The 23,453-nt window shown below is 39.7% G+C and overlaps 1 protein-coding gene across 1 annotated transcript in view; it reads right to left on the bottom strand.

The window, feature by feature from the left end:
- Positions 1-22,928, bottom strand: part of SLC4A10 (solute carrier family 4 member 10) — a 190,614-nt gene extending 167,686 nt beyond the window's left edge. The window contains exon 1 of the mRNA XM_088146648.1: positions 22,783-22,928. Coding sequence (XP_088002774.1) covers positions 22,783-22,830 — 48 coding nt within the window. The 5' untranslated portion in view covers positions 22,831-22,928. The remainder of the gene's footprint in view (positions 1-22,782) is intronic.
- Positions 22,929-23,453: the final 525 nt, after the last annotated feature.

The raw sequence follows: 23,453 nt of genomic DNA, 5'->3' as shown, positions 1-23,453 counted from the left end.
GCGGGTACATAAACAGGATGGATGGATGGATGGATGGATGGATGGATGGATGGATGGATGGATAGATAGATAGATAGATAGATAGATAGATAGATAGATAGATAGATAGATAGATAGATAGATAGAATATCATTCCCAGAATCCTTTGAGAAAAGTCATCATGATAAACTGGTATAAGGCCACCATAGATTTGTGGCCTAGACAACCCTTCTTGGTTTTGGAACAATATATCTGTATTTGTGTGTAAATCCACATACAAACACATACCCATATATGTACATACTTTTTCCTACCCAAAGGTACATTAAGAAGGGTTCAAATCTGAGCCAAAGAAGTCTACACTGTAAGCGAATTGCAAAAGAGGCAGGAATGAGAACATCTGTAGTTGTAGGAGAGCATAATGCCACATCACCTGCATCTGAATCAATTCCACCAAGCCTAACAAGAGCCAGAACAGAGAAGAGTTGTAAGATGAGGATTTGAATAACATCTTCTTGGTGGCAGAAATGTTGCACTTCCAAATTCTTAATTTCATTACCAAGCAATTTTCAAAGAGATGCAGCTTAAAACTGAAATTATAATTTATTTCACATGCATACCAATTATAATGCTTCATAGTTCACAATCTAAGAAGATGATGCTAAAGGAAATTCCCTCATTTGATTCACCACATGCCTGGTTCTTAAATAAGTAATCAAAAAGCAAACACAGTAGCTTGGGTTCACCCATCATTCCAAGCCATACTTTGTTTTAACTATCTTGTGTTGCATAAGCCATGGTAGCTGAATACACACAATATATTAAGCTATCAACCATGTACAGCAAACCACAATAGCCTACTTTATGGTTTACTGCAACATATATGCCCAGCTATTAGTCGTTTACAAGCAGATATATAAATACTGAAGACCCAATCATACATGTTTGCCATGTACCTCCTCTGTGGGTATCCTCCAGTTATTTGGGTTCTTCCAAACTGAGGCAAAATCCCAATAGCTGTAACCATCTATTTGTCTTGCTGCTGCCACCAACCTCACCAACCTCTTTTTCTTGACTTAAGAAATTATTTTATTTTTCTCCTTTAGGACTCTGAGATAACATGACTAGAACATAGGAAGGATGTTGAGTGGTATGGTAGAGTCAGTTTGTTAACATTTGAACAAAGCAACAAATTATATTATACTAAATAACTTAACAGGTTTACCTAATATTACTCCATATCTACTCTTATCCATCCATCCATCCATCCATCCATCCATCCATCCATCCATCCATCCCTAGTCTCTCTGACAGACAGAGATTTTCCTATTTTCCTATTCCTTCAGACTGGTCCTTCACCCATAGCTCCCCAATCCCTCTTTCATGAGTTCCTTCCCCACCACCAGAATATAAACTAGGAGGAAGAGCCCTCAGTTATCTTGCTTTGATTGACAGTTCCACCACCCAATCATCATAATGATAAATAAAAATAATCTATAGATAAATAAATCACATCAGTTGGCAGCACTTGGCTGATCTTGAAAAGGCTAACCAGGGTTAGATCTTGTTAGTATTTGGATGGGAGACTACTAGGAAATCATAGTTATGGAGAGGGGGGTTGGCCGAGTTCTTTTGCTCATCTTTGAAAAACATGGTGGACCCAGGAGAGCAGTAGTGGTGAACTCACAGGCCCCTGAGACAGATCAACTCTCAAGCAACAAGTAGTGGTGACCCAAGGCATGGGAGGGAACTGGATGGTGAGAATATGGTCAAGCCATAGACCTGAACCCTGTGGCTGCTCAGCTTTTTGCCCTTTGTATCTTGGCCCAGTACTAGTTCTTTGGAGTTGTTTTGCTGGACTTCTTTATGCATAAGTTGCTGCAGATTGTTGGCTATACTAGGACCTGTGACCCAATCTAGACTGTATTTGGGGAATCAGAGAATGGGGATTTGGAGGGTAGAATATGCATGTGAACAGTTGGTTCACCAACAGCAGCATAGTACCCCTCAGGAGCAGTTGGGGAAGTTCCTGTTGTGAGGGTGACGGTGGTTGGATGGGTTCCACGGGCTGGATGGGTGGGGTAAAGGCTGGAGCAGAGTTGGAAAGAGGAGAGGGCAGACAGTACAATCAAGATCATGATACGCAGAAGAAGATATGGAGGGAACCTGAGGCAGGCCATTTATGGGGACAGTGGGGCAGATACTTGAGACCAGTCCCACCTTTCAACCCTCAGTATTCTCCCCCAATGCCAGGTCATTGGATCTTAGGTGGCCTTGGGGTCTGGTTCTGCTACTGAATACCAGGTTACTGTGTAATAAGACCATCCTCATCTATGATCTGTTCATGGATGAGGTAGCTGACCTGAGTTCCTCTCTCGTAGATGTGCTCATCTGGGTTTCAAGCTTGGCCCAGGTGTCCCTGACAGCTTTCAGAAGCCCTGCTCTGCAGATAACTGGATGTGAGACCCTATGATTGAAACTGGGCTCTAGGGAACAGCTGGACTTGTTGCTGCGCTGGCAACTTCCCTGTGCACCAACATCCCTGCTTGAGCTGCTAGATTCCTTCACTGGCTTGGCGTGGAATCTCCAAGGGTGGTAGTTCCTGGGGACTTCAATGTGACAAAGAAAGCCTTCACCTATTCCTGGTCCAGGAGGCCCTTCAGACGGTCATGTTTCTGGAACAGCATCCCCTCCCCGAGATTCATACAGTCCCCACCCTTACCTTGTTTAAATGGTCCCTAAACACCTGGGCTACAGTGGGTGGCAGACCTTTTATAGGGATGCTCTGTGTCCAAGATATATGTTTTATTGTTTTTTCCAAATGTTTCTCTTTTTTATTTGTTATATGGCTTTGAACTGTTTCAGTATTGCATGCTGCCCAAGACATTATGGAGTTGGGCAGCCTTAGAAATTTGATAAAGGAATAAAAATAATATTTTAGATGTCAGAAAAGATATGATTTTAGCCTTAAAATACGCAATACATTTTTGTTATAGCTTCTATTTAGATGGAGACATATGAATGCTAAAATGCTAATGGTTTGCACATCAATGCAAGTTAACAATATGTCTGGTTAATCCAAAACTGATGTATTAAACATCTATTTGATTTGACCATCTCAGTCCTAGTAAAATATTTCATCCAATGGTGATTTTGTGTTAGCAGAAAACACTTCTACCCATTTAAGGTGAACATCCAACTTTTACCAATTTTCCTACCCTGCTTATATATCAGTTTCCACAAACCTTGAATATTTTGTATTGAGAAAGCCTACTGTAGTAGGTTGGGAGCAAGGGGAATCTGTAAACATTGATATTATACCTTACGCAAGTGGATTTATTTGCAGTTAGCATAATGATACATTTCAACATATTATTGGGACTATCAGACTGTCACTTGTATGAAACCCTGCTAGGGACTCCCTTTTTGGAACCAATGGGCACATTTGAAATTTGAGAGTACGTTGTGGGCATTCTTACAATGTGGTTGCCATGGTAGGTGAGACCTGGCACAAAACATCCCAAGAGCAGAAGAAAACACAGAACTGCAGCCACCCACCCTTTCCATTTCTAAGAATGCGTAGGTATCTACATAGCGCTTAGAAGCTTTGTTGGAAATACAGGTTATGTTTGCAGCAGGTGCTCTGATTTGCAGCATTATAGCTTCCTATTTATTTATTTTTTAATTAAAAGAATAAAGCAATTAAATGGAGCAGGGAATTTGGTGGAGGCCAAGGGTCATATTGGTGAGCACACTGTCACTTCTAGGAACCATGCCAGGGACCCAGGCTTAAACAATAAACTGGCATTCAGCCTGTGACAAAAGAGTCACTTTTTATTCAGTATGATTAAAGGGTTAATTGGTCACTTCCTAATAAGAAAGGCAGCCATAAAGCTGAGAGAATTTAAAGATTAAAAAAGGTAAGAGGATAGAGACGGAGGCTGATCTTCTCTGGGCTGGGTAGCTTAAGCGGGGTGGGGAAGAGAGCCCTCAAGGGGATTACGGGGATCCTAGATTAGGAAAGGTTTTTCAAAAAATCCTGGAAGAAAGGAATGGCAAACTACTTCTATACTGTTTCCAGGAAAACTACATCAACAGTGTCCATAAATATATCAGCAATCAAGCTATTGTTTAATTGTTCATGTTCACCCGGTACTCTGAGTAAATCGAAGACAGAAGATAGATAGATTGATTGATTGATTGATTGATTGATTGATTGAGCAAATTTATATGGCCACCCATCTCACTTAACGTGACTCTGGGCAGCATACACAGCAACAATTAAAACAACATAACCAATCTTAAAGCACTAACCCCTTCACATATACACATCCAAAATACTACAGTACCACAAAAATGACAGATAAAGGAGGTGGCAACACCAATTTAAGTTTAAACCTCAATATAAGAATTCCAATATCTGGGGTCAGTGGCAGTGAGTTTTTAAAGGATATTTATCTACTCATTCCCCCAAACTTGGACCAAATTATGCTATTTCTGCCCAAATTAACCCTGGTTTCATCACAAACGGTAGCAGTAATGGGATCTAAATCCCAGAAGTCTCAAAAATCATGAAGAATAATAGGGTCAAGAATCAGTGAAACTAAGAATGTCTTAGGCAAAAAGTCTGTAAAGGCCAGAGGCAAATAGAAAAAAACAAAGGAAGTAAAGATAATATATTTACATAAGAAAGAAAAAGAAATTCAGAAAGGCTTGCCAGAAGTTGAACAATGGGCAATGCTGTCTTAATAAAGGAATATGAAGAACAGAATCTTCAGCTTGAAGGAGACAACATGGAAGAGGCAAGACTGGGATCAACTAAAAAAGAGTTATTCAAAGAAGAATCTGGAAAAGGATATGAAACTTCAGATCAACCTGGTAGTAAATATTTAGAGGTTTTAAGGGAGCAGAACAAACTAAGGCAACTGAATAAGAAAGAAAACAATAAGCGAAAGGAATTCAAAGCCAGATATTTCAGATAAAAAGGAAATCTTGCAGTTTAAGTTCAACTGCAAGATGCTATTAAACTAAGGACTTTACTTGACATGCATCTCAGAAGATTCCCACACCTTTCTGTCAACTTTGAGAAAGCTGCTACATGATGGAATTCAAAAGAATAGGACTTGGTGCAATATATCTCAAGTTTCATTAAAGAAGACCTAGAAGAGATCTACAATGATTTAATCATATAACAATTGCACCAACTATGTACTAAAATATACAAGTAACAACTGTGAAAGAGATTATTAGATGGGGCCAATGAGACAGCAATGATAGATGATGATAGAATTAATAAATTCAGTTCAATTTTATTTTCAGTTATCTCATTAGTTAAAAAGAAAAATAATACAGTAGTAAAGCAACTGAGATAACTGATCCATTGGCACTGAATAAGGAGGAATAACCTTTCAGATTCTGCACACGGGAAGTTTTTTTTTTAATTATACAGTCCAACCTGAAGTAATGGTAGAAAAATCTGAAAACTGAAAAGCTATTAAAGTGTACAGACTTTTCATAGAGTATGATAACATATTATAATTGTGATAAAAATGGGCACATGAAGCCCTTATTTCAGGAGACCAATGACTGACTGAAAACCAGAACCACAAAACAAGGTGTTACAAAGTAAACAACAACTCAGTCCTGAGAAAGGAGAAGGCATGGAAAGAGACTCAGAATAGTCCTGCCTTGATTCGGTTTGCTATAAGAGGGGGCAGAGGGAAACTGTCAGGCTTTCAAGTTTCTGATTTCAAAATACCCTATAACCATAGAGTTCCAGTAGTCCTTGTGTTGTCTGCTCCATGACCTGGCCTCCTTTGAAGGGCTGATCAGGATAAGTTAAATGATAAATTAAGAGAACCAATCATGGTTGGTAACCAAAATATTATGGGAATGGTAGACATAGGTATCTCTTTTTCTGATATAAAAGAACAAGAAGAGCAGTGTTCCTAAGCAACATGAAACAGCTGCAGCTCAGTTCATCAGATACATCAAACAGGCATTTGAAACCAAAGCCATTCAATCTTTAAATGCTCATCAGCCTGCAGATGTGAGGATCTTAGTTGCCTCCTGATTAAGCATACAGACTATTTTCTGATTCACCAGTCAGGATCTGTAATGGTATGTGAGAAAGACCTTGAGAAACGGCAACCATGATGCAGCTGCAGGCTATGCCCCTTCTTATCTGACCGTTCCCTATGCAGCATCTCTTTGCCCCATTTCTTGAGTCTTTCTCATATACCATTACAGTACCTGTGTTTCACCCAGAGAAGTAAAGCTTCTGGGTCAAAGGGCAAGGATCAAACACAGACTTGAAACCCCAGCTTCTCTCTTTTTATAGATTATCCCTGACAGGTCAAAACTGGTGTTTTGTATTTTCGGTCTAATTGCACCATGTATTTTCGGTCTAATTGCACCATGCCACATTCTGCATTAGCCTGCTATTTTTTCCATTTTGGGATTAAGGATGTTTTAATCCCAAAATGGAAAAAATAGCAGGCTAATGCAGAATGTGGCATGGTGCAATTTTCACCAGCTGAGCTGGCACCATTTTTCACTAAGCAACTAGTAGATCTGTTGCACTGAGAGAGAAAGTTTTGTTACAAAGCACAGGAAGATTCAATAAACCTATTCCCTCAAGAAGAACAGCAGATGTAGTAAAGACACAATCCGTCAATGTATAATTCATACTGAATATCTAACATGTTAAAAAAAGCCAAATAAACCCCAAATCCAAATAGAAATATTAACCAAGAAAAATTTACAATTCTATGTAACATATTTCTGAAAAGTGGAAAAGAATAGCTTACAGCCAACGAACATTTATACTAAATTACTAAAGGGTCACAAAAATAACCTGACAGTTATTTTACCAAAAGGTTTTGATAATATTTGTACTGCAACTTCGTTCTGGCCCATTTTTTCAGCGACTAGGTTATAACCTGTTATCATTTGCATGTGAATGAAACTTGTTTCCTTTAAAAAGGATGTGTGTCAAATTAAATAAAACTATTCCAAAGCTAACAGTATCAGCTGAGCAATTGCACTCTTATTAAAACTGGACTGAATGTTCAAATAAACTCCAAGTTTCACAAAGCTGCACAAACTCACACAATGAGAAACTGACTCATTGTGCTGCATAAATATGTGCTGCTTAAATATGCAATGATTGCTATAGAAAACAGAACCTGTCATTTAGTACTCATGAATTCAACTAATTATATATTGTTAGCTATTAAATGTGAATTTATATTCAGTATTTAGCACCTGATACATATCCATCATGAACCAGTTTAATCAGTATTCCAAAAAAACAGCCTAATTAAAGTTCATAGATTAAATTAGATTTTAATGGAAAAAGTTAGTTCCAATAGAAATATTATAAGTTTACAAAATGTGCTGTTCCACCCAGGGTTAGCTGTGTTCTGTCAGGTCAATATAAAGAAGGAGAAAGAAATACAGCAACTAAGACATCATGTAGGCATCTTCCTCAATGCAGTTCACACTATCCATTCTATCAATTTACCAACACAGTCAAAGGCCAAAAATAATGTGACCTATAATCCAAAACATTCAGAGGACACCAGGTTCAAAAAGGTTGTTACAGAAAATGCTGGATGTCGATTCTTGTCCGATTATGGATAAAAAGTAGATCAGCAACTACTGAAAGATCTCTCTGCAATATGTACTAGATTACAACGATTTCTGATTCTCAACCATCAAACAATAGCAATACCTACAAATCTTTCTGCTCTATTCATCCATCTCAAAAATTAGTTGCTGGAAAAGAACAATTGGGTGGATGTTTGCACAACAATATAAGTGGATGTTTGCACAACAATACTTGTATTACTAGTGAAACAGCTTCTTTCACATGCTAATCACAAAGTTCTGGGCTAGGCATTTACTCAGAAGCACCTTGTTCCACTATTTTCACTTGGCATCAGTTGGTGGATCTCAGGAAAAACTAATTTGATACCACAACCATTATTTTTGACCTACCTCTGCAGTAAGAAGAAATCACATTAAATGTAAAATGTAAAATGTAAAAATAATTACATTTCTTTCCAGTGTAACTTGGATCACATTCTCCAGCTAACATATCCATTGATCCAAACCAGCTTTTACAACAATCAAGGATGTTATAGCTCTCATTACAGCAGGGACTAGAAGACTACAGGTATATCCCCATGTTGATTCTATGATACAAATATAACTTTGGGGTTTAAATACTGGCCTATGATAAATGCTGTCATCCAAATTGGATTTCCTCCATCACATGTATGTGTTCCAGCTTCCTAAAATCTCTATAGATTCCTCCTGTCAATTCTATGCTGCTGACTCTCTAGAATCCAACCCAATCCCAGGATTCAGGCAACCTAGATGGCAGTCAATGACAATTTAGAAAGCAGGACTAATTCAGAGACTTCAAGAAGAAGTTTGCTGTGAAATTCAATGCAGGAGTGCTCAGAATTCAAGTTAGCTTGCATAAGAATGCAGATCTCCAGAAGATCTACTTACTATGCTGCTAATGTGAACAGGAACACCTCAAGAACCTTCAAAAGTGCAAGAACAATGTTTGTACATATGTGTGGACACTGTCAATATGCTGTTATTATTTAAACAAACAGATGCTTCAGAGATGAATGAACTTAAAATAAAGATGCCCTTGTGATGAATAGAGGGTGTGAATGAGGACCTCCTAGGGTTTTTTTTTTCTGCTGAAGAAAGTCCGAAAGAGAGATTCCCCAAGAGAGGAAAAATATCAGAAACAAGCTCACTTAGCTTTGCAACTGAACACTAAGCATACAATATACCTTAGATCTGCATGATCATTTAATGAGATTCCCAGGCAAAGCAAGCAAAATCACACTGATTTTCCCCCCATTACATATACCTAAACACTGTATTATTTATGGATAAATTATTTTAAAGTGTGTGTATATACACATAACAATAACAACAACAAACAGCACTTTTAAGGGCCATGCAATCTCTTTAGCAAGACAATGAAGAGTTAGACACTATAACCATTACAAAACAGATAAGTAAAATACACAACAACGCCACAATTCATACTCTTTAAAAGCTAACAGTAAAGAAATAAAAACACCAATACACTAAAGCTTGGGCCAAATTCATATTAATCAAGATAGAAACAGATATGAACATCTTTGTCTTGTTGACATAATGAGTTGGCTAAGCACATTTCCTGTAGAAAGTGGTTCCACTAAAAGGTACAACCCAACTCAAAGCTGGATGGATCTTACTGGTCATATCATAAGGCAGAGCCTCAAAATAACTTAATGACAAGGCAGATTTCCATTGATGTTAGCCATGTATCACTTTATTACCATGAGCAAGAGTTTGCACTAGGCCTGAAAGTGTTCTGCTTGGCTGCCTGAAGAGCTGGTGCAGAATCAATATTACAGTGTTTTAGACCACATCTCTGCCCCCCTCAAATGCTCCTGAGAAGCTTCTTGTTGTATTAGTTAAAGGACTTGGACCATCTTCAGAGGCAGCTGAAGGAGAAACTTCAAGCTCATCACTTTTTCAGATTATTATTGATTGCACCAATGCAGATTCACAAATACGCTCACCCCCAGAACTTCTGTCCTACCTAGTTTAAGTTTAGTTGACACCATCCAACTCAGAACTGCTTCCATGGATTCCCTTGGACAAGCAGCTGAAAAGGAGATAAAGGTTGCATGCCATTGGCATGATGAAAGATTTTAGCACTTGCCTAGTCATTTATATGCAGGATGCTAATTCGTACTCAGGCTAGATTCACACAACATATTAGACTAGGCTAAACTGGGAATGGGGGGCATTTGTAGTTCAGCATGATATAGGAATTCAGCCATTGCCTTCGTCTATTGTGTGAAGTAAGCCATCATGTTAATCTGTAATATTATGTATTTGGGCATAGCATGTTATGTGGACATAGCAACCATGATTTATTAACACAAGTTATAAGAACCCCAATCACTTAGGTTCCTAGAGGAGTGTGTACTGGAGTCACAATAACTGAAAGAGCTGGTTATTAAAAAGAAAAAGTAGGTGGGAAGTAGCTAGCAAAGAGAAAAAGGGTTAGATTTGATTAATTTAATGTGTTTTCCAGGCTATGGGAAAAGCTTCTTTGCTTTTAAAACTTCCTTTGCTTTATTCAGTTGAGTGCCCAAATTCTACCACCCAGAACTTGGAGAAAAAGTAGTCAGTCCTACACTCTGAGCATATGCAGAATTTTGTGTAAGGTACCCAACTACATAAGAACTTCTGAGAAAAACAATAGGCACCTGTACTTGAATCAGAATTCAAAATTATCTATCCTCAGTGTTAGCTAAATTTATTTCACTTCTTAGGATTATATATTAATTTCTGTCTTTGTGAGTCAGAAGCCTTTAGAAATAGGGTAATAAAGGCAAACAAGATAATTTGAATCTCTATTCTGGAAGTGCCCTACTAAACAGAATAAGAAATCTTACAGAGAGGTATTGGGCAGCATCTTCCTTGGGCCCTCCGTTATTTAATGGCTGGATCTCCCTGAAAAAATGTGGATAATTCTCTTGCAGGACAGTTTGAGAATGATTTGCATACATTTTACTTCTCTTTTAAAAAAAAATAATAATTGGTGCTTTTGTTCCTCTTTTTCAAGCACACTTTCCGGATACTCTTCCTTGCCTAAAGGTGTACATGCTGTATATAGGGAAATTACTATAGTTAACTTTTCCCAGCATGTAAATATGCCCTTTCAGACTTCTGGAATGACCTTCCAAACCAAGAATTTGGATAAGACTGGTTATAAAGAGATAGTCACATTCAGATGGAAAGTCAAACCATAAACAGGAAGCTGCTGTATTATTTAGCTCATAATTATATAGTGTGATTGGCTGCAGGTTTTACAGTCCTACTTATGGTGGTGAAGATTAAACATGGGACTCTCGGCATGCATTATCTACTCCATTTCTGAACTATGTTCCTCTCTGGGGTTATATCTGAATCCTTGCTGGTTTACAAGCCATGGTTCACAAAGATTTGCCAAATAAGATACCAAATCCTAGTTTCAAGCTTGTCTACAAATACTGCAGGATAATTTGTTGAATAAGCTTACAGCTGAGTGGCTTCACAAAATGCCATAAGGCACAAAAGCACAGTGGCTGAGTTTATACATCATGCTAAGACAAAACCAAGCAAACCACATCATAGCTTAATTGCCTGAATCCAGTTAAACTAATTATTCTATTCTAATTCCGGGGTTACTGCTAGATCGGACATAGCAAAAATCTGACAGAACGGTTAGAGTGATTCTGTTACTTTAAGTATTTGCCGCGCTCCAGTGACAGAAATAATTTTTAAAAAATATTTTTATTTTATTCAAACACAATTAACAAGACAAACTCTAATTTTAAAGAAAAACTAAAATACAAAGAAAAGAAAATGTTACTTTATATTTTATACTTACCAATAGTCACTAGTTTACTATTGAATTCACTACTGTAATATGAACAGTACAAGATAGAAACTTTGGCCACCATGGCAAGACAATCTTTGGATATTGAGGGATGCAAAAGGGGTAGAATTTGCAGCATGACACTGCTTTCATTATCTGGACAAAAGCAGCAGAAGATGCAGGCACTCATGGACAGGTTCATGGAGGCTCAAGCTATTAATGGCTATTTCTACTGATGTTGCTTGCTGTCCTAGACTGTAAGCGGCATGCCTCAGATACTGGCAGCTGGAAAGGAACTGGAAGGGCCGGGCTTGTGAGCTTCCCAAAATGCATCCAGTTGGTCACTGATGGCACAGAGTGTTGGACCAGACGGGCTTATGGCCTGATCCAGAAGGGCTCTTCTAATGGCCTTCAGAATACTCTCTTCACACTTTTGCCAATGTTCCTCTGATTGTGGGAGACAGAGAGGCCTCTCTGGATTTCTGATCACCTGCTAGCTGTCTCTGCTAACTCCACATACAAGGGACTGAGCTAAGAACTTCTTAATATAAACCACGGATAAAGGTCCATACTTCTCATAATCCTTGTTTAACAGGATTGTTAAACAGCCTAGCAATTATTACCAGCGGTCATATAATGAAACTCATAATATTTTGCTTTGGACATCAGCTTCTGCCAAAAGAAAAAAGAAAAGGACTCCTCTGGCAAAATAGTACGATACATTTTCTGTCCTAAAAGGAAGAGTCATTGAACACTTTGACCATTCCCTTCCAGACCATTCTATTTACTTTTTTAATCTTTATTTTCTATGACTACTAAATATGTTCCGTCTTCTTTGGGCTGGCTCTTTGGAGGTAGGTTTGGGTGTTCTTATTCTATATTTATACATCTTGATCATATGTAGTGTTACCTCCCTTCTTTTCTTCTTAGAAGTCAATTCTGGCTAGAATCTTGCTAGCACTCCCATGTGATTCTGTTTTTAAAACTGATTTCGGCCCTTTCAGTCTTAAGACCTAAGTACCAGTATGGTGTGGTGGCAAGAGGAAATTAATGGTTGGGGAGACCAGAGTTGAATTCTCTGCTCAACCATGAAGCCCAGTGCATAATCCTAAAATAATCACTATCTAAGACACCTGAGATTATTGCTGTGAAGCTGTAATGGGCTGTGAGACTAACTTTGAGAGACAGGAAGAACAGCTGCAACCTAGACAACAGTCTCATAAGAGAAATCTGAGCCCAAAGCAGGAATGGGGGCACAGAAAGCATCTCAAAATTGACCCTCCCTAGTTCTCTGGAACGTAAAGGCAAGGGAGCGGGGAAGCGTTTTCAGACTTGCAAGACTCTGTTACTGTAGCCTTACAATAAAGGTAGTATTAGTACTCTTGGTTTTTGTTTCCTGGTCTGGACTACCTTGAAGGGCTGACAGAAGCAAAATTCAGTGTCAACAAAATCAAACATAGATTTTCTTTCCTCTTTCTTGTTTCTAATTTCATCAGGCCAAATGAATAAAAAAAGATGTTCTAGAACAATGTTTTTTAAATGTATTTCCCAAAGAACTTGAAGGTGCTTCATATGTACAATCAAAGGCACTGGTGGTCCTATTCTCTTTTCCTTCAACATATCTTTGTGAATTTTAGGTACTCACGAAACCAAGACTGAACGTGAAAATAAGGTGAATGTTATACCAATTATACAACTTTATCAAATGACAGTCCAGACATTGTGATGAAATATGCCATCGTATACAGGCTCATATATGCCATTAAGTTCTATAATTAATATATTAAATGTAAGATGAATAAAGACTTTCATTAAAACATACTTTATTTCAATATTCTTTCCCCCACTTCCTTTTTTTTAAAAGAAACAATAATAGGTGTTCCTCATAAAAATATTATTGTTTGGTGTTCCTTGTCCTAGAAAACTATATAAATGAAAAGGTGGGGAAGAAGATTCAAGTTACTGAAAAGAGAAACTGTAATTGATCCCAGATAAGAAATACATGCATTACGTGTATTCCAAGCAAAAGTATTCCAAGCAAAATGAAAAAGCATTCAGAGTTGACACACAGTGTAAAATTTCATGCAGAGTATTCATTTATTTTATTTCTCTTGGTTAGGTTTATGGGATTAAAAATTATTTGTGCTGGCAAGCATCCTGAGTACTGTGGATTTAATCCTGCCCTATCACCTACATATGATACGAATGATGAGAAAAGAGTGGATAGAGTGAATTTTTCTCCCATAGGTTGACACCTGGCTGGGGAGCATCTAATGAAAACTGCTGACAAGATTTAAAATGGCCAAAAATATCTGCACAATGCACAATCAATACATCATCAATGAATTTCCAGATGCCTTTAAAAGGGATTTAGACAAATTAATAGAAGATAAGGGCATTATACTCATGATACTAATTGAGGCTTCAAGTTCACAGGCAGCATGTCACTGAAGCCAATTGTTGAAAATTATTAAGAGAAGAGGATTATTGCTTTCAGGTACTGCCTGTGGTATTTATTCCCAAAGCCTTTTGAGTGCCCAGTTTTGTGTAATTGACAAGACCTTTGATCTGATTGATCAGAGCTCTGAATATGACATACCCCAGCTTTCTCCAATCTGTAGCTATTCATATATACTAGATTACACAATGTTCTGCTAGCTAAAACTGTAGGAACCGGGGGCTGCAATTTGGGGAACTCTGACCCATTCCTTATTTCAGTGAGACTAACATTTTTAAATATATTTCCCAAAGAACTTGAAGGTGCTTCATATGTACAGTCAAAGGCACTGATGGTCCTACTATCATATCTTTGTGAATTTTAGGTACTCACGAAACCAAGACTGAATGTGAAAATAAGGTGAATGTTGTACCAATTGTACAACTTTATCAAATGACATTGTCCCTATCTACAGTGGAGATGTCATCTCTTCTACTTCCATGAAAGAATTGCTTCAGCTCTCTTTTTAAAAATCTGCTAATGCAGCCATTTCCCACCCACTCCCTTCTACTTTTCTGGGAACAGGAAGAAATTCAGCAATTTACTTCTGGTTAATTTGTATTGGAAGCTCTACACTGTGTAAAGCTGTACACTCTACATTATATTGCCTATAAACAGCTAGACCAACTAATATTAGACTACAACTCCCAGAACTCCAAGTCATCAAAGCCAAAGCCCATGCTCCCTGAGAATTCTGGGAGCTAAAGTTCAACATACCTCAAAGATACCAGAGTAGAGAAGGCTGAACTAGATATACATATCAATATTATTTTTCTGACACTGAACTCTGCCTCACAAGGTAGAATGGCACAACTATTTAAGCTGGGCAAAGAGAAGGCTTGTAACCACTGGCCAAAACAAAGAGAACAAAAGTCTTACAAAAGCAAAAATGATTTATATTATTTATTTAAATTCCACATGATGATCTCTGAATATTCCTTGCAAATGTCAAATGTAGTAGTTTTCTGCTTATACAATACTGTCCAACTTTGCCAAAAATTAAATTAAGTTGAAAAGCATTCTGCAGAGCACTTGTCTGAAAATGGATTGTATGAATAAAGGGCAGGCCTTTTAAAACTATATTATTTCTGGCAAATTTCGAGGAAGAAACTAATATATATTTTTTCTTTAAAAAATTGATTATCACTTGATAAAAAAACAATTAGAGATATGAAGGTTCATGGCTCTGAAAAGCACTACTTATATATCTAATTGATATCCAATATCTACAGATCCACCTGTGACATGCAGACAAACTGGACTAATAGTATAATGCAGCCTGTGCACCAATCTCCATGGTTTTTGTTTTCTTCATCTATTTTATTTCTGTTTTGCTGATCATTTTATTGACAGAAATGCACACTAAATGTCCCTTTATTTGAACCAGGTCTTGTGAAATCTCCAATATATGATAAGAGTACTGATCAGATTGCTCAAATATATTATCAGTAAAGTCTGGTCCACGGGGAATTACGTCATGCAATAACACAGACTTTCCCAACCTGATTCCTTCCATAGGTGTTGAACTGCAACTCAAGAATTCCTATCAAGCATGGCAAGTCCAATGTATCTGGAAGACGTGAGCTTGAGGAAGGCTGCCATAATAAATGACCATGGGCATCCTTGATCTAGGATCAAGCCACTTGATTAACACAGACTTTTGATGTTTCTCTTAAAGAAGTACCAACTCGTCCTAAAAGAAGCCATAGACACATTTCTGACATAATACTCTTCCTGATACAAATATTAGCTGATTGCAAAGCTTTATCCCTTAAAGCTGTAGGTAGAATGTCAAAGATAATTCCAGTATTTTGTTATAAAAAGAATATACGGAGGAGTCAAGTGTGTAGCAACTCACTCATGGCCTCTGTTATGCGCTGAAGAGAAATGCGTGCCTCTGATTTTTTCATGACGAAGACACCAAAAAAGAAAATACATCATCCTAACTAGAGGCACCTGAAAGTGTCAGAATTTTAGCTTTATATCTCCACAGGAGTAAAAAGAAAGTAATCAAAACTGCATTTACCCAAGAGAAGACATCAGAATTCTGGAGTATATTGGCTAGTTGTTCACAGGTATAGTAGTACATGTTTCTAATTGCTCCAGCTTGGCTCATTATTGGCAAGATAATCTTCAGAAAACAAGAACTCAATAAGTAAAGGTTTAGAATCAGAACTGGGGCTTCTAGGCCATCCTCCCTTAGCAAGACTTAAGTGGGTTTACAAATAGCCATAACATGCTTGTTTCTGGCTTAGTGTGATATGTGAGCTCACAAATAATGCTTAACATCATATCTACTCCAAGTCATAATGGCTTGTTCACATGGTTTAAAAAATTCTGATTGAATTTCCTCTGCAAATTAGCCAGAATCTGAAGCCATGTGAATGTATCTGAACTATGATGATTGGTTTGGGAGTAAATTCCAGGAATCAAATACAGATATAATGCCAAGCTTTTTTCTTACTGATTAGTTCTTGAGTATCGAAGGAGCAGGTGGAGGTAGGCAGAAGTGATGACCAGCATAGTTGTCACAAATAGTAAGCAGATTTTCCAGGATCCTGCCTTAACTTTTTGTTCAAACCTGATGTTTATTAAAACAACAACAGTGCAGGAGTTACTGCCAAAATAGTAAGCACAAACAAAATATTGTTTATATATTCTACTCTTCTCTATTCAGATGCACTCCTGTCTTGACTACTGGGCCAAGTCATTTATGTCCACAATGCCCCAACTTGTCACACCATCTCTTGTCATGAGTAATTCAGGATGTTTTCAGATGGACAGCTCCTAGTATTATCAATCCAAAGCACTGCATAAGGCAATTGCACTTCTTCCTTCCACCGTTTTTGCGAAAAGAAATGAAAATGCAAGGGATTATTAGAAAAGGAAGAACATCTGGACTTCATGAAGGAGCAGGACAATTGCATAAAATCCTCTTCTGGAAGGAACCATTGATTAGCAAGGAAGGAAAGCCAACATCATTTGCAAGCTGACTAGAATTCTGTAGAATTTTGATAGCATTACTTCTCACATGGGCCAAAAAAAATCTAAACCTCTTCCCCCAAGGTAGAAATTACTGCATTTTTCTCCGAGCATCCAACATAATTTGTTGGGAGAATTCAACAACTCTACTTTCTTGCCATATGATTGTTGTTGTTGTCTCAGACATGAAAGCAGATCAGCTGTAGTAACATTACCAGTGGTATCAATATAAACCCCTGCACTAAAAATTGATGTCTTCATGATAATTTTTCACTGCTTGCTGTCCAAATGCACATCATTTAGAGTTCTTCATCTGGAAATGTACTTAGTACTCTAGTAGGATGTGAATTCTTTAGGATTTTTTCTCCCATAGGAACAGAAGCATTCATCCAGATCCTTTCTGGTCTGAAAGTGAAGAAGTTATACAGGATGTGACATTTTTGGTTTTTACCCCAGAATTTTGGAATTCTCTGACTTGAAATATCCATTTAACCACATTGACTTCTGCTTTTCAGTACTTGATGAACTGGGACAATATAACTGGAACAAAATATACATTGGCTCGGCATTTAAAAGAAGAATAATGTGTGGATTTATTCTGGCAGTTTCATATTCTTTTACTTCATGTTTTATTATGCTACACTATTTACATAAGATTTCATATATTTTGTAGATGTTTGTAATACAAAAGGGAAGGTATGCTTATTTTAATAAATATATTTTCTTCACATATTTTGAAGGAGAAAATGATACATCCAGCAAATGAGTCAGTGTATGATTAAAATGATGGGTCCATCAAGTAAGTAATCTCTCACAGACAAAGTAAGAAATCTCTCATGGACAGTTGAAATAGAATTTCATTTCAGACACACATATGCATGAAAGAGAGTGCACATTTATGTACATGTCCTCTCATTAGTAAATCATTAGTCCCATATTTTAAAGAAATAAAAGATCAGCTATTTTTTTCCTTTTTATTTCAGCAATTTGAAATATTATTTGAAATCTACAGAACACTTCATAAATACAACAAGCCAATTTTTCACCCTTCACCCACTCTTTGTTTTGCTTAGCATCCACCCTGTTGATGAATTCTGGAAGAGTTGAAAACTTTTTTTTACTATTCTCTGATTATTTGATTCTAACAAAGGTATAGCCTGACTGCACATGTTGGATTCTTTTTTTAATCAATGCATGGCTTCTTCAGGAACTCTTGTTGCTTTCTGAAATTTAATTCAAATTCTTTTGTAGTTAGAGCAAAGCCCTGTTCATGCACTAATTAGACTAGAAAATTGTATGTGAAAGAGATGGGACTATGCCTATCAACCCAACCCCCATATTTTCATTCCCCAAATTTCAACTTCTTATGTTGAGTTGCAATACTCATGTTTCCTTGAATGCAAGCATCGCTCTTTACACAGTAGGAACAGATTGAGGTTTCTATCTGCAATTCAAGTATATGAGAGCAGAAACCCCCTTCAACACAGGGAGGTTCAGAGGGCAAGGCTACAACGTGTGAGGATACTTGGGGCAGAGTCAGCATACTTGGTTTTATTATTCAACTATAAAAGCCAAATGGGACATTGGAATTCACACTATGGGCAAGGATCTCCAAGATAACTTGCTATATTTAAAAACTCCTTTCAGGAATGCCCTGTAAACAAGTAAAATCACATTCATTTGAAAGAGCTACCATGGAGCTTCTGACTAACTAAAAAACATCCACAAATGTCATTGTGTCATCTGGAATAATATTCTGCAGAGTTAGAACTGAGAAATGTGGAATTCTGGCCGAGATGTTGCAGTGGTCAGTCTAGTGCTTTGGTGGGCATATGTTTTGAAAGAATAAAAAAAGAAAGGCAAAAATGGGCTTGGTCCCACATTTAAGGGCAGAATCACCCAGGGAAAGAATACTAACTACTTTCATAAAACCTATTCTCATCACAAATTCAATCACTCAAGTCAGTAGCAAGGGACTCGTCGACTACAAGCCACTCCCCAGTGTGAACAGCAATAGATGTGCAGTAAGAGAGTCTTCCCCACCCCTATGTATGTTATCATCATCATCTTGTGGGGGAAGCCCAAAAGGCCTGGTTTTCCTCAGCAGTGCTGTTTTGTGGTGTGGCTGAATGACTTACAGGGTTTTTTGCTTCTATCTCTGGCTCACACTGACAAAGCTAGTCCGTGACATTTTGTTGCCAGAGATGGACAAAATGGTGTCCTATTCCCATTCCTCAGGCAGAAATCCACTAGATTAATAGATGTTAAGCTAACACTCATCATACACTAGAGGCAGATTTTAGAGTCAGGGCAGGCCCTGTGACACACTCTGCAATCAAGAGAAACTAAGGAGGAACAGTTTAGGATAGCTTTCCCTAGCCTGAACGCCCTCCACATGTGTAGATTTCAGGTCCCCAAATTCCCAGCCAGCATGGCCATTGCTGAGAATTCCACCAATTGAAATCCACACATCAAGAGGGAGAACAGGTTGGGAAAAACTGCCCTGGAGGCTGCTGTTATTGTCCCCTGCATTTGCGACTTTAAATATTATTCCATTTTTCTAATAGTAGGACTGGCCCTGGATGAGGAGATACCATGGAAGCCAGAGATGTCTTGTGGCCAAACTAGGATCTTAACTGCCCATTCTTAAGCCTAGAAACATCATCCTACTAATGGCACTTCTCAGAAATCCAAATGTGCATTTGAATGGCCCAGGAATACTAATAACCTTCATATAAAGGAAAAGAATCTCAAAACAAAAAATATCTTAGAAAATAGGTTTCTAAGATATTTAAATCCTTTGATTTAAGAAAACTTCCCCAATCTGATGCCCTTCAGATATGTTGAAATGCAGTTCTCATTATTCCAGTGTGCATGGTCTTTGGATAGGAATTAGGGAACCTGTCATGCAACACATTTATAGGGTACCAACTTATGCAAAGCTTGTTTAAGAAACGGGTTAAAGTTCTTCCAAAGCCACTTGAGCACCGAAAGTATATCTTAAGAGTATACATACTGTGCAGTTTCATGTACATGTACTCCCGCTTTTGCCTGATCCTTCAACCGCAGTACTTTTCTCTTGCATACTTGGCAATTCTTGTAACTTCTAAAACTCTAATTCATTCCTTTCAAATGAAGCCAAGGCATTGTAAAGGCCTGTGCATATTTGTTCAAATGCATGACTTGTTCAACTCCTCCTTCCTTTGGCTAATCACCATCAGCCCTAGACTAAGGGAACATATGAGGGTTTAGAAACTCACTTGTTCATAAAGGGCACAGCTGCAATATATAAAAGCCTTCCTTAAGCTGAGTCTTGTACTGTAGTCCCAGCATTTTCAGCCTGTGCTGTGGCTACCATGTTGGCTAGGAATTCTGGAAGGCACCACCAGGTTGGGGAAGACTATTAATAGAGCATATTAATAGTGACATCACATAAGCATCATTGTCTAGCACTTTTTGGTGGAACGCAGACCGTTGAAATTAATTAATTTAATTATTTTGTTAAACTAAAAGATCCTCATAGCAAACTGCCATCTTGCCATAAGCATGCACTGAATAACTCTCCCAGCTTTTTACTTTATTGATTTTCAAGGGAGCTTAAAATTAGGAATGTATACTGTAGTTGGTTTTCCCCACACAACAAAGGTTAAAATTGTTGTAATTTTTTAAAAAGAGAATCTAAATTTTGAATAGAAAGTGCACTTCAAAGCAAAACTTTTATCAACCAGCTGTTGTTCCACGATATTTATCAGATTTGTCTGAACATATGGAAAGTGTATACTCCTCAGTGCCATATGCCAGGTTGTGGGCACAAATCATCACGAGATACAATGAATACAATTTTCAGGTGGTATAATGGACAAATACTGATAAGAAACCTCCCTAACTATATAGATGCTCCTGTGCCCCTTACATTAAGGGAAAGGCCTCTGTTCAAACATCTGCAACAGTTCTGAAAATAAAGCCCAAAAAATCAATCATAGAACAGCCAAAAATATCCCCCAAACTATTTACATGTTCAGAAGAATGTGTCTGCTGACTTGAATCCTCACATGCAATTATGGTAATACAGAATATAGTTGGTGATGCTGCTAGGACCACTGAATGCAGGTATAGAAGGTTATTTTTTTTATTATTCCTAGCATTTTTCCTGAAAGTGCAGAGTCTGCTTTTTTTTTTTTCAGATCAATCAAATGTTGATCCATTGGTTGCAACAAGAATTGACTGACCCACTTGTCACCAGAGCCTGACATCGGGGCTGAGAGAGTGGCTAGCCCAAAGTCACCCAGCCGGCTTTCATGCCTAAGGCAGGATTAGAACTCACAGTCTCCTGCTTTCTAGCCTGGTGCCTTCAACCACTAGACCAAACTGGCTCTCTCAAACAGGATGATGATGATGATGATGATGATGATGGTTGGTTGCACGGTCAGCCAGATGTTTAGACTGGACTTGGCATTTTTATCCACCTATCAAGTCCTTCCCAAGGACCTGGGATAGGCAGATGTTGTTTGATGGTGTTAAAGGTATCCATCACAGGATATAAGCTGTTCCAAGTAAAGCTGCCTTTTGCAATTGACTGATGATGATTTTGTCAATGCCAATGGTCTTCAAGTGGTGCTCCAGATGTTTTGGGATTGCACCCAAGGCTGCTGCTGCTGTTGCTGTTATTATTATTATAATTACTACTACTGCTACTACTACAAGGGGCAGCAGAAATCCTGTTCTGCTCCACTTCTCATCTCCCTTCCTCTTCTCCTAGAGGCCTGTAGAGAAATAAAGATGCCCAGAACAGCTGGGGTGAGAGGAAGGATGGAAAGGTGGGATCCCAAAGGGCATGTTGTCTAGGATTTCCTCACCCCAGCAAAGCTACTGAACATAGCTGATGTCATTTGCTCCTAACAGATCTCAACAGATGTATGTGTGCTTCGGAAAAGCCTACATGTCAGCCCTCTGGGGAGGTACATGTATGCACACATACCTATGTCAGACAGAAAAAGAGAATTTCCCCAGTCAGGCAACCTACGCATAAGAGAGGATGCCAACAAGCCTAGCTGTTCTGGGAGAGAATCTATACATCAGAGAGAGAGAGAGAGAGAGAGTAGATGAGGAAGATCTACTCTAAAAACCCTAAAAACCAGCCCAATGAGTCCACACACATTTGTGGAGAAACCCCCTTCCCATCCAGTCTGCATACATGCAATGAAAGAGCCCCCCTCCCCCAATGAACCTTTGTGTGTGCTGTGTCTGCACACGCAGAGGCAGAGAATAGCTTGCCCGTGCAGGTGCACCTGGGAGCAAAAGCACTTCTCTGTGACAAATCAGAGACAGGCAATCCTTGCGTGCCTGGCCAGGTCCTTTTAGACATCCGGTGGGCCCGGCCCAGAGAGAGAGAGAGAGGGAGGCAGATCTCCGCACCCCTCCAATACTCAGCCTCCAGGAAAGAGTCAATGTGCGTGTGAATGGAGCGCCAGGAGCCGCAGCATCCCTGAAGCAGGTCAGGTGCCAAGCAACCAAGGAGCGCGCCAGCAACTCTGGCGTCTCCTCCTTCCTTCCAAGGCGCGACCCCCTCCCTTGGCAGCCACAGGCCTCGCGCCTCCCCCGCCACAGGCAGAGGCCAGGGGAGACGCCGGCGGTCGCGCGCGTCTTGAACCCGTGCGCTCCCATCGCCCCGGCACCGCTGCCGCTGCCGCTGCGGAGCCCCCCGAGGACGGCTACCGCCAGCCAACCCTGTTGAACGCCTCCCTCGCCAGCTCAACCTCCCGGCGCCTGGAGCCCGAAAATCAGCCATGCACGTCTCCCGCCCCCTCCCCCGAGTTGGCTTTGCGGCACAGGCTTGACAATGGCTCTCCCCGCCTCTCCTTCCGCGGCCCCTTACCGTGGGCAGCAGCGGCTCCATCTGAGCGCCTTGGTCCTTCATCTCCATCTTCCGCGCCTTTGGAACGGGCAGCTCAGACGCTTGATCCGCTCGCGGCGAGCCCCTCGACCGAAGGCAGCCCCGGCAGCAGCAGCAGCAGCAGCAGCAGCAGCAGCGGCGGCGGCGGCGCCGCTCGCTCGCTCGCTCGTTCGCTGCCTCTGCTTAGTATTCGGATCAGGTAGCTCTGAAGCAGGAGGCAGTCGCGCGCCCCGACTCACCGGCGAGTCACATGGCTTCTCGCCCTCGCGAGGCGGCGGCGGCGGCGGCGGCGGCTGCCTCCGGTCCTCGCTCTGCGCAGCGCCGCTGCTGGGAACCAGGATCGCAAGGCGGGGAAAGGTAAGCAATGGGTTGACCTGGCGGAGGAGGAGCCTCGGCGCCGCCAAACTCCCGCTATCCGAGCAGGCAGCGCTTTGAACTGCACTTCGAGCCGAGACGCTGCCCGACCTGACGGGCTTTGCAATCATACAGGCCAGGGCTCGCTACGGCTTGCAAAGCGAGACATCCCCTCCCCAAACACCGACGTTGCTGCGTCCGAAAGAGCTGGAGCCCGCTTCTGACCCGGGTCAGAGGAGCGGCTCCATCTGTTGCCCGCAAGTTTCCAAAATCATTCTCGTGCGCCAGCTGTGACCTTG

Source organism: Python bivittatus, unplaced genomic scaffold, assembly GCF_059951505.1.
Source record: "Python bivittatus isolate LINGU-HERP-01145 unplaced genomic scaffold, Pbiv_v1 ctg000480_np1212, whole genome shotgun sequence".
NCBI lineage: Eukaryota > Metazoa > Chordata > Lepidosauria > Squamata > Pythonidae > Python > Python bivittatus.
The sequence above is the reverse complement of the archived record's forward strand: the minus strand, read 5'-3'. Positions and strand labels throughout refer to the sequence as shown.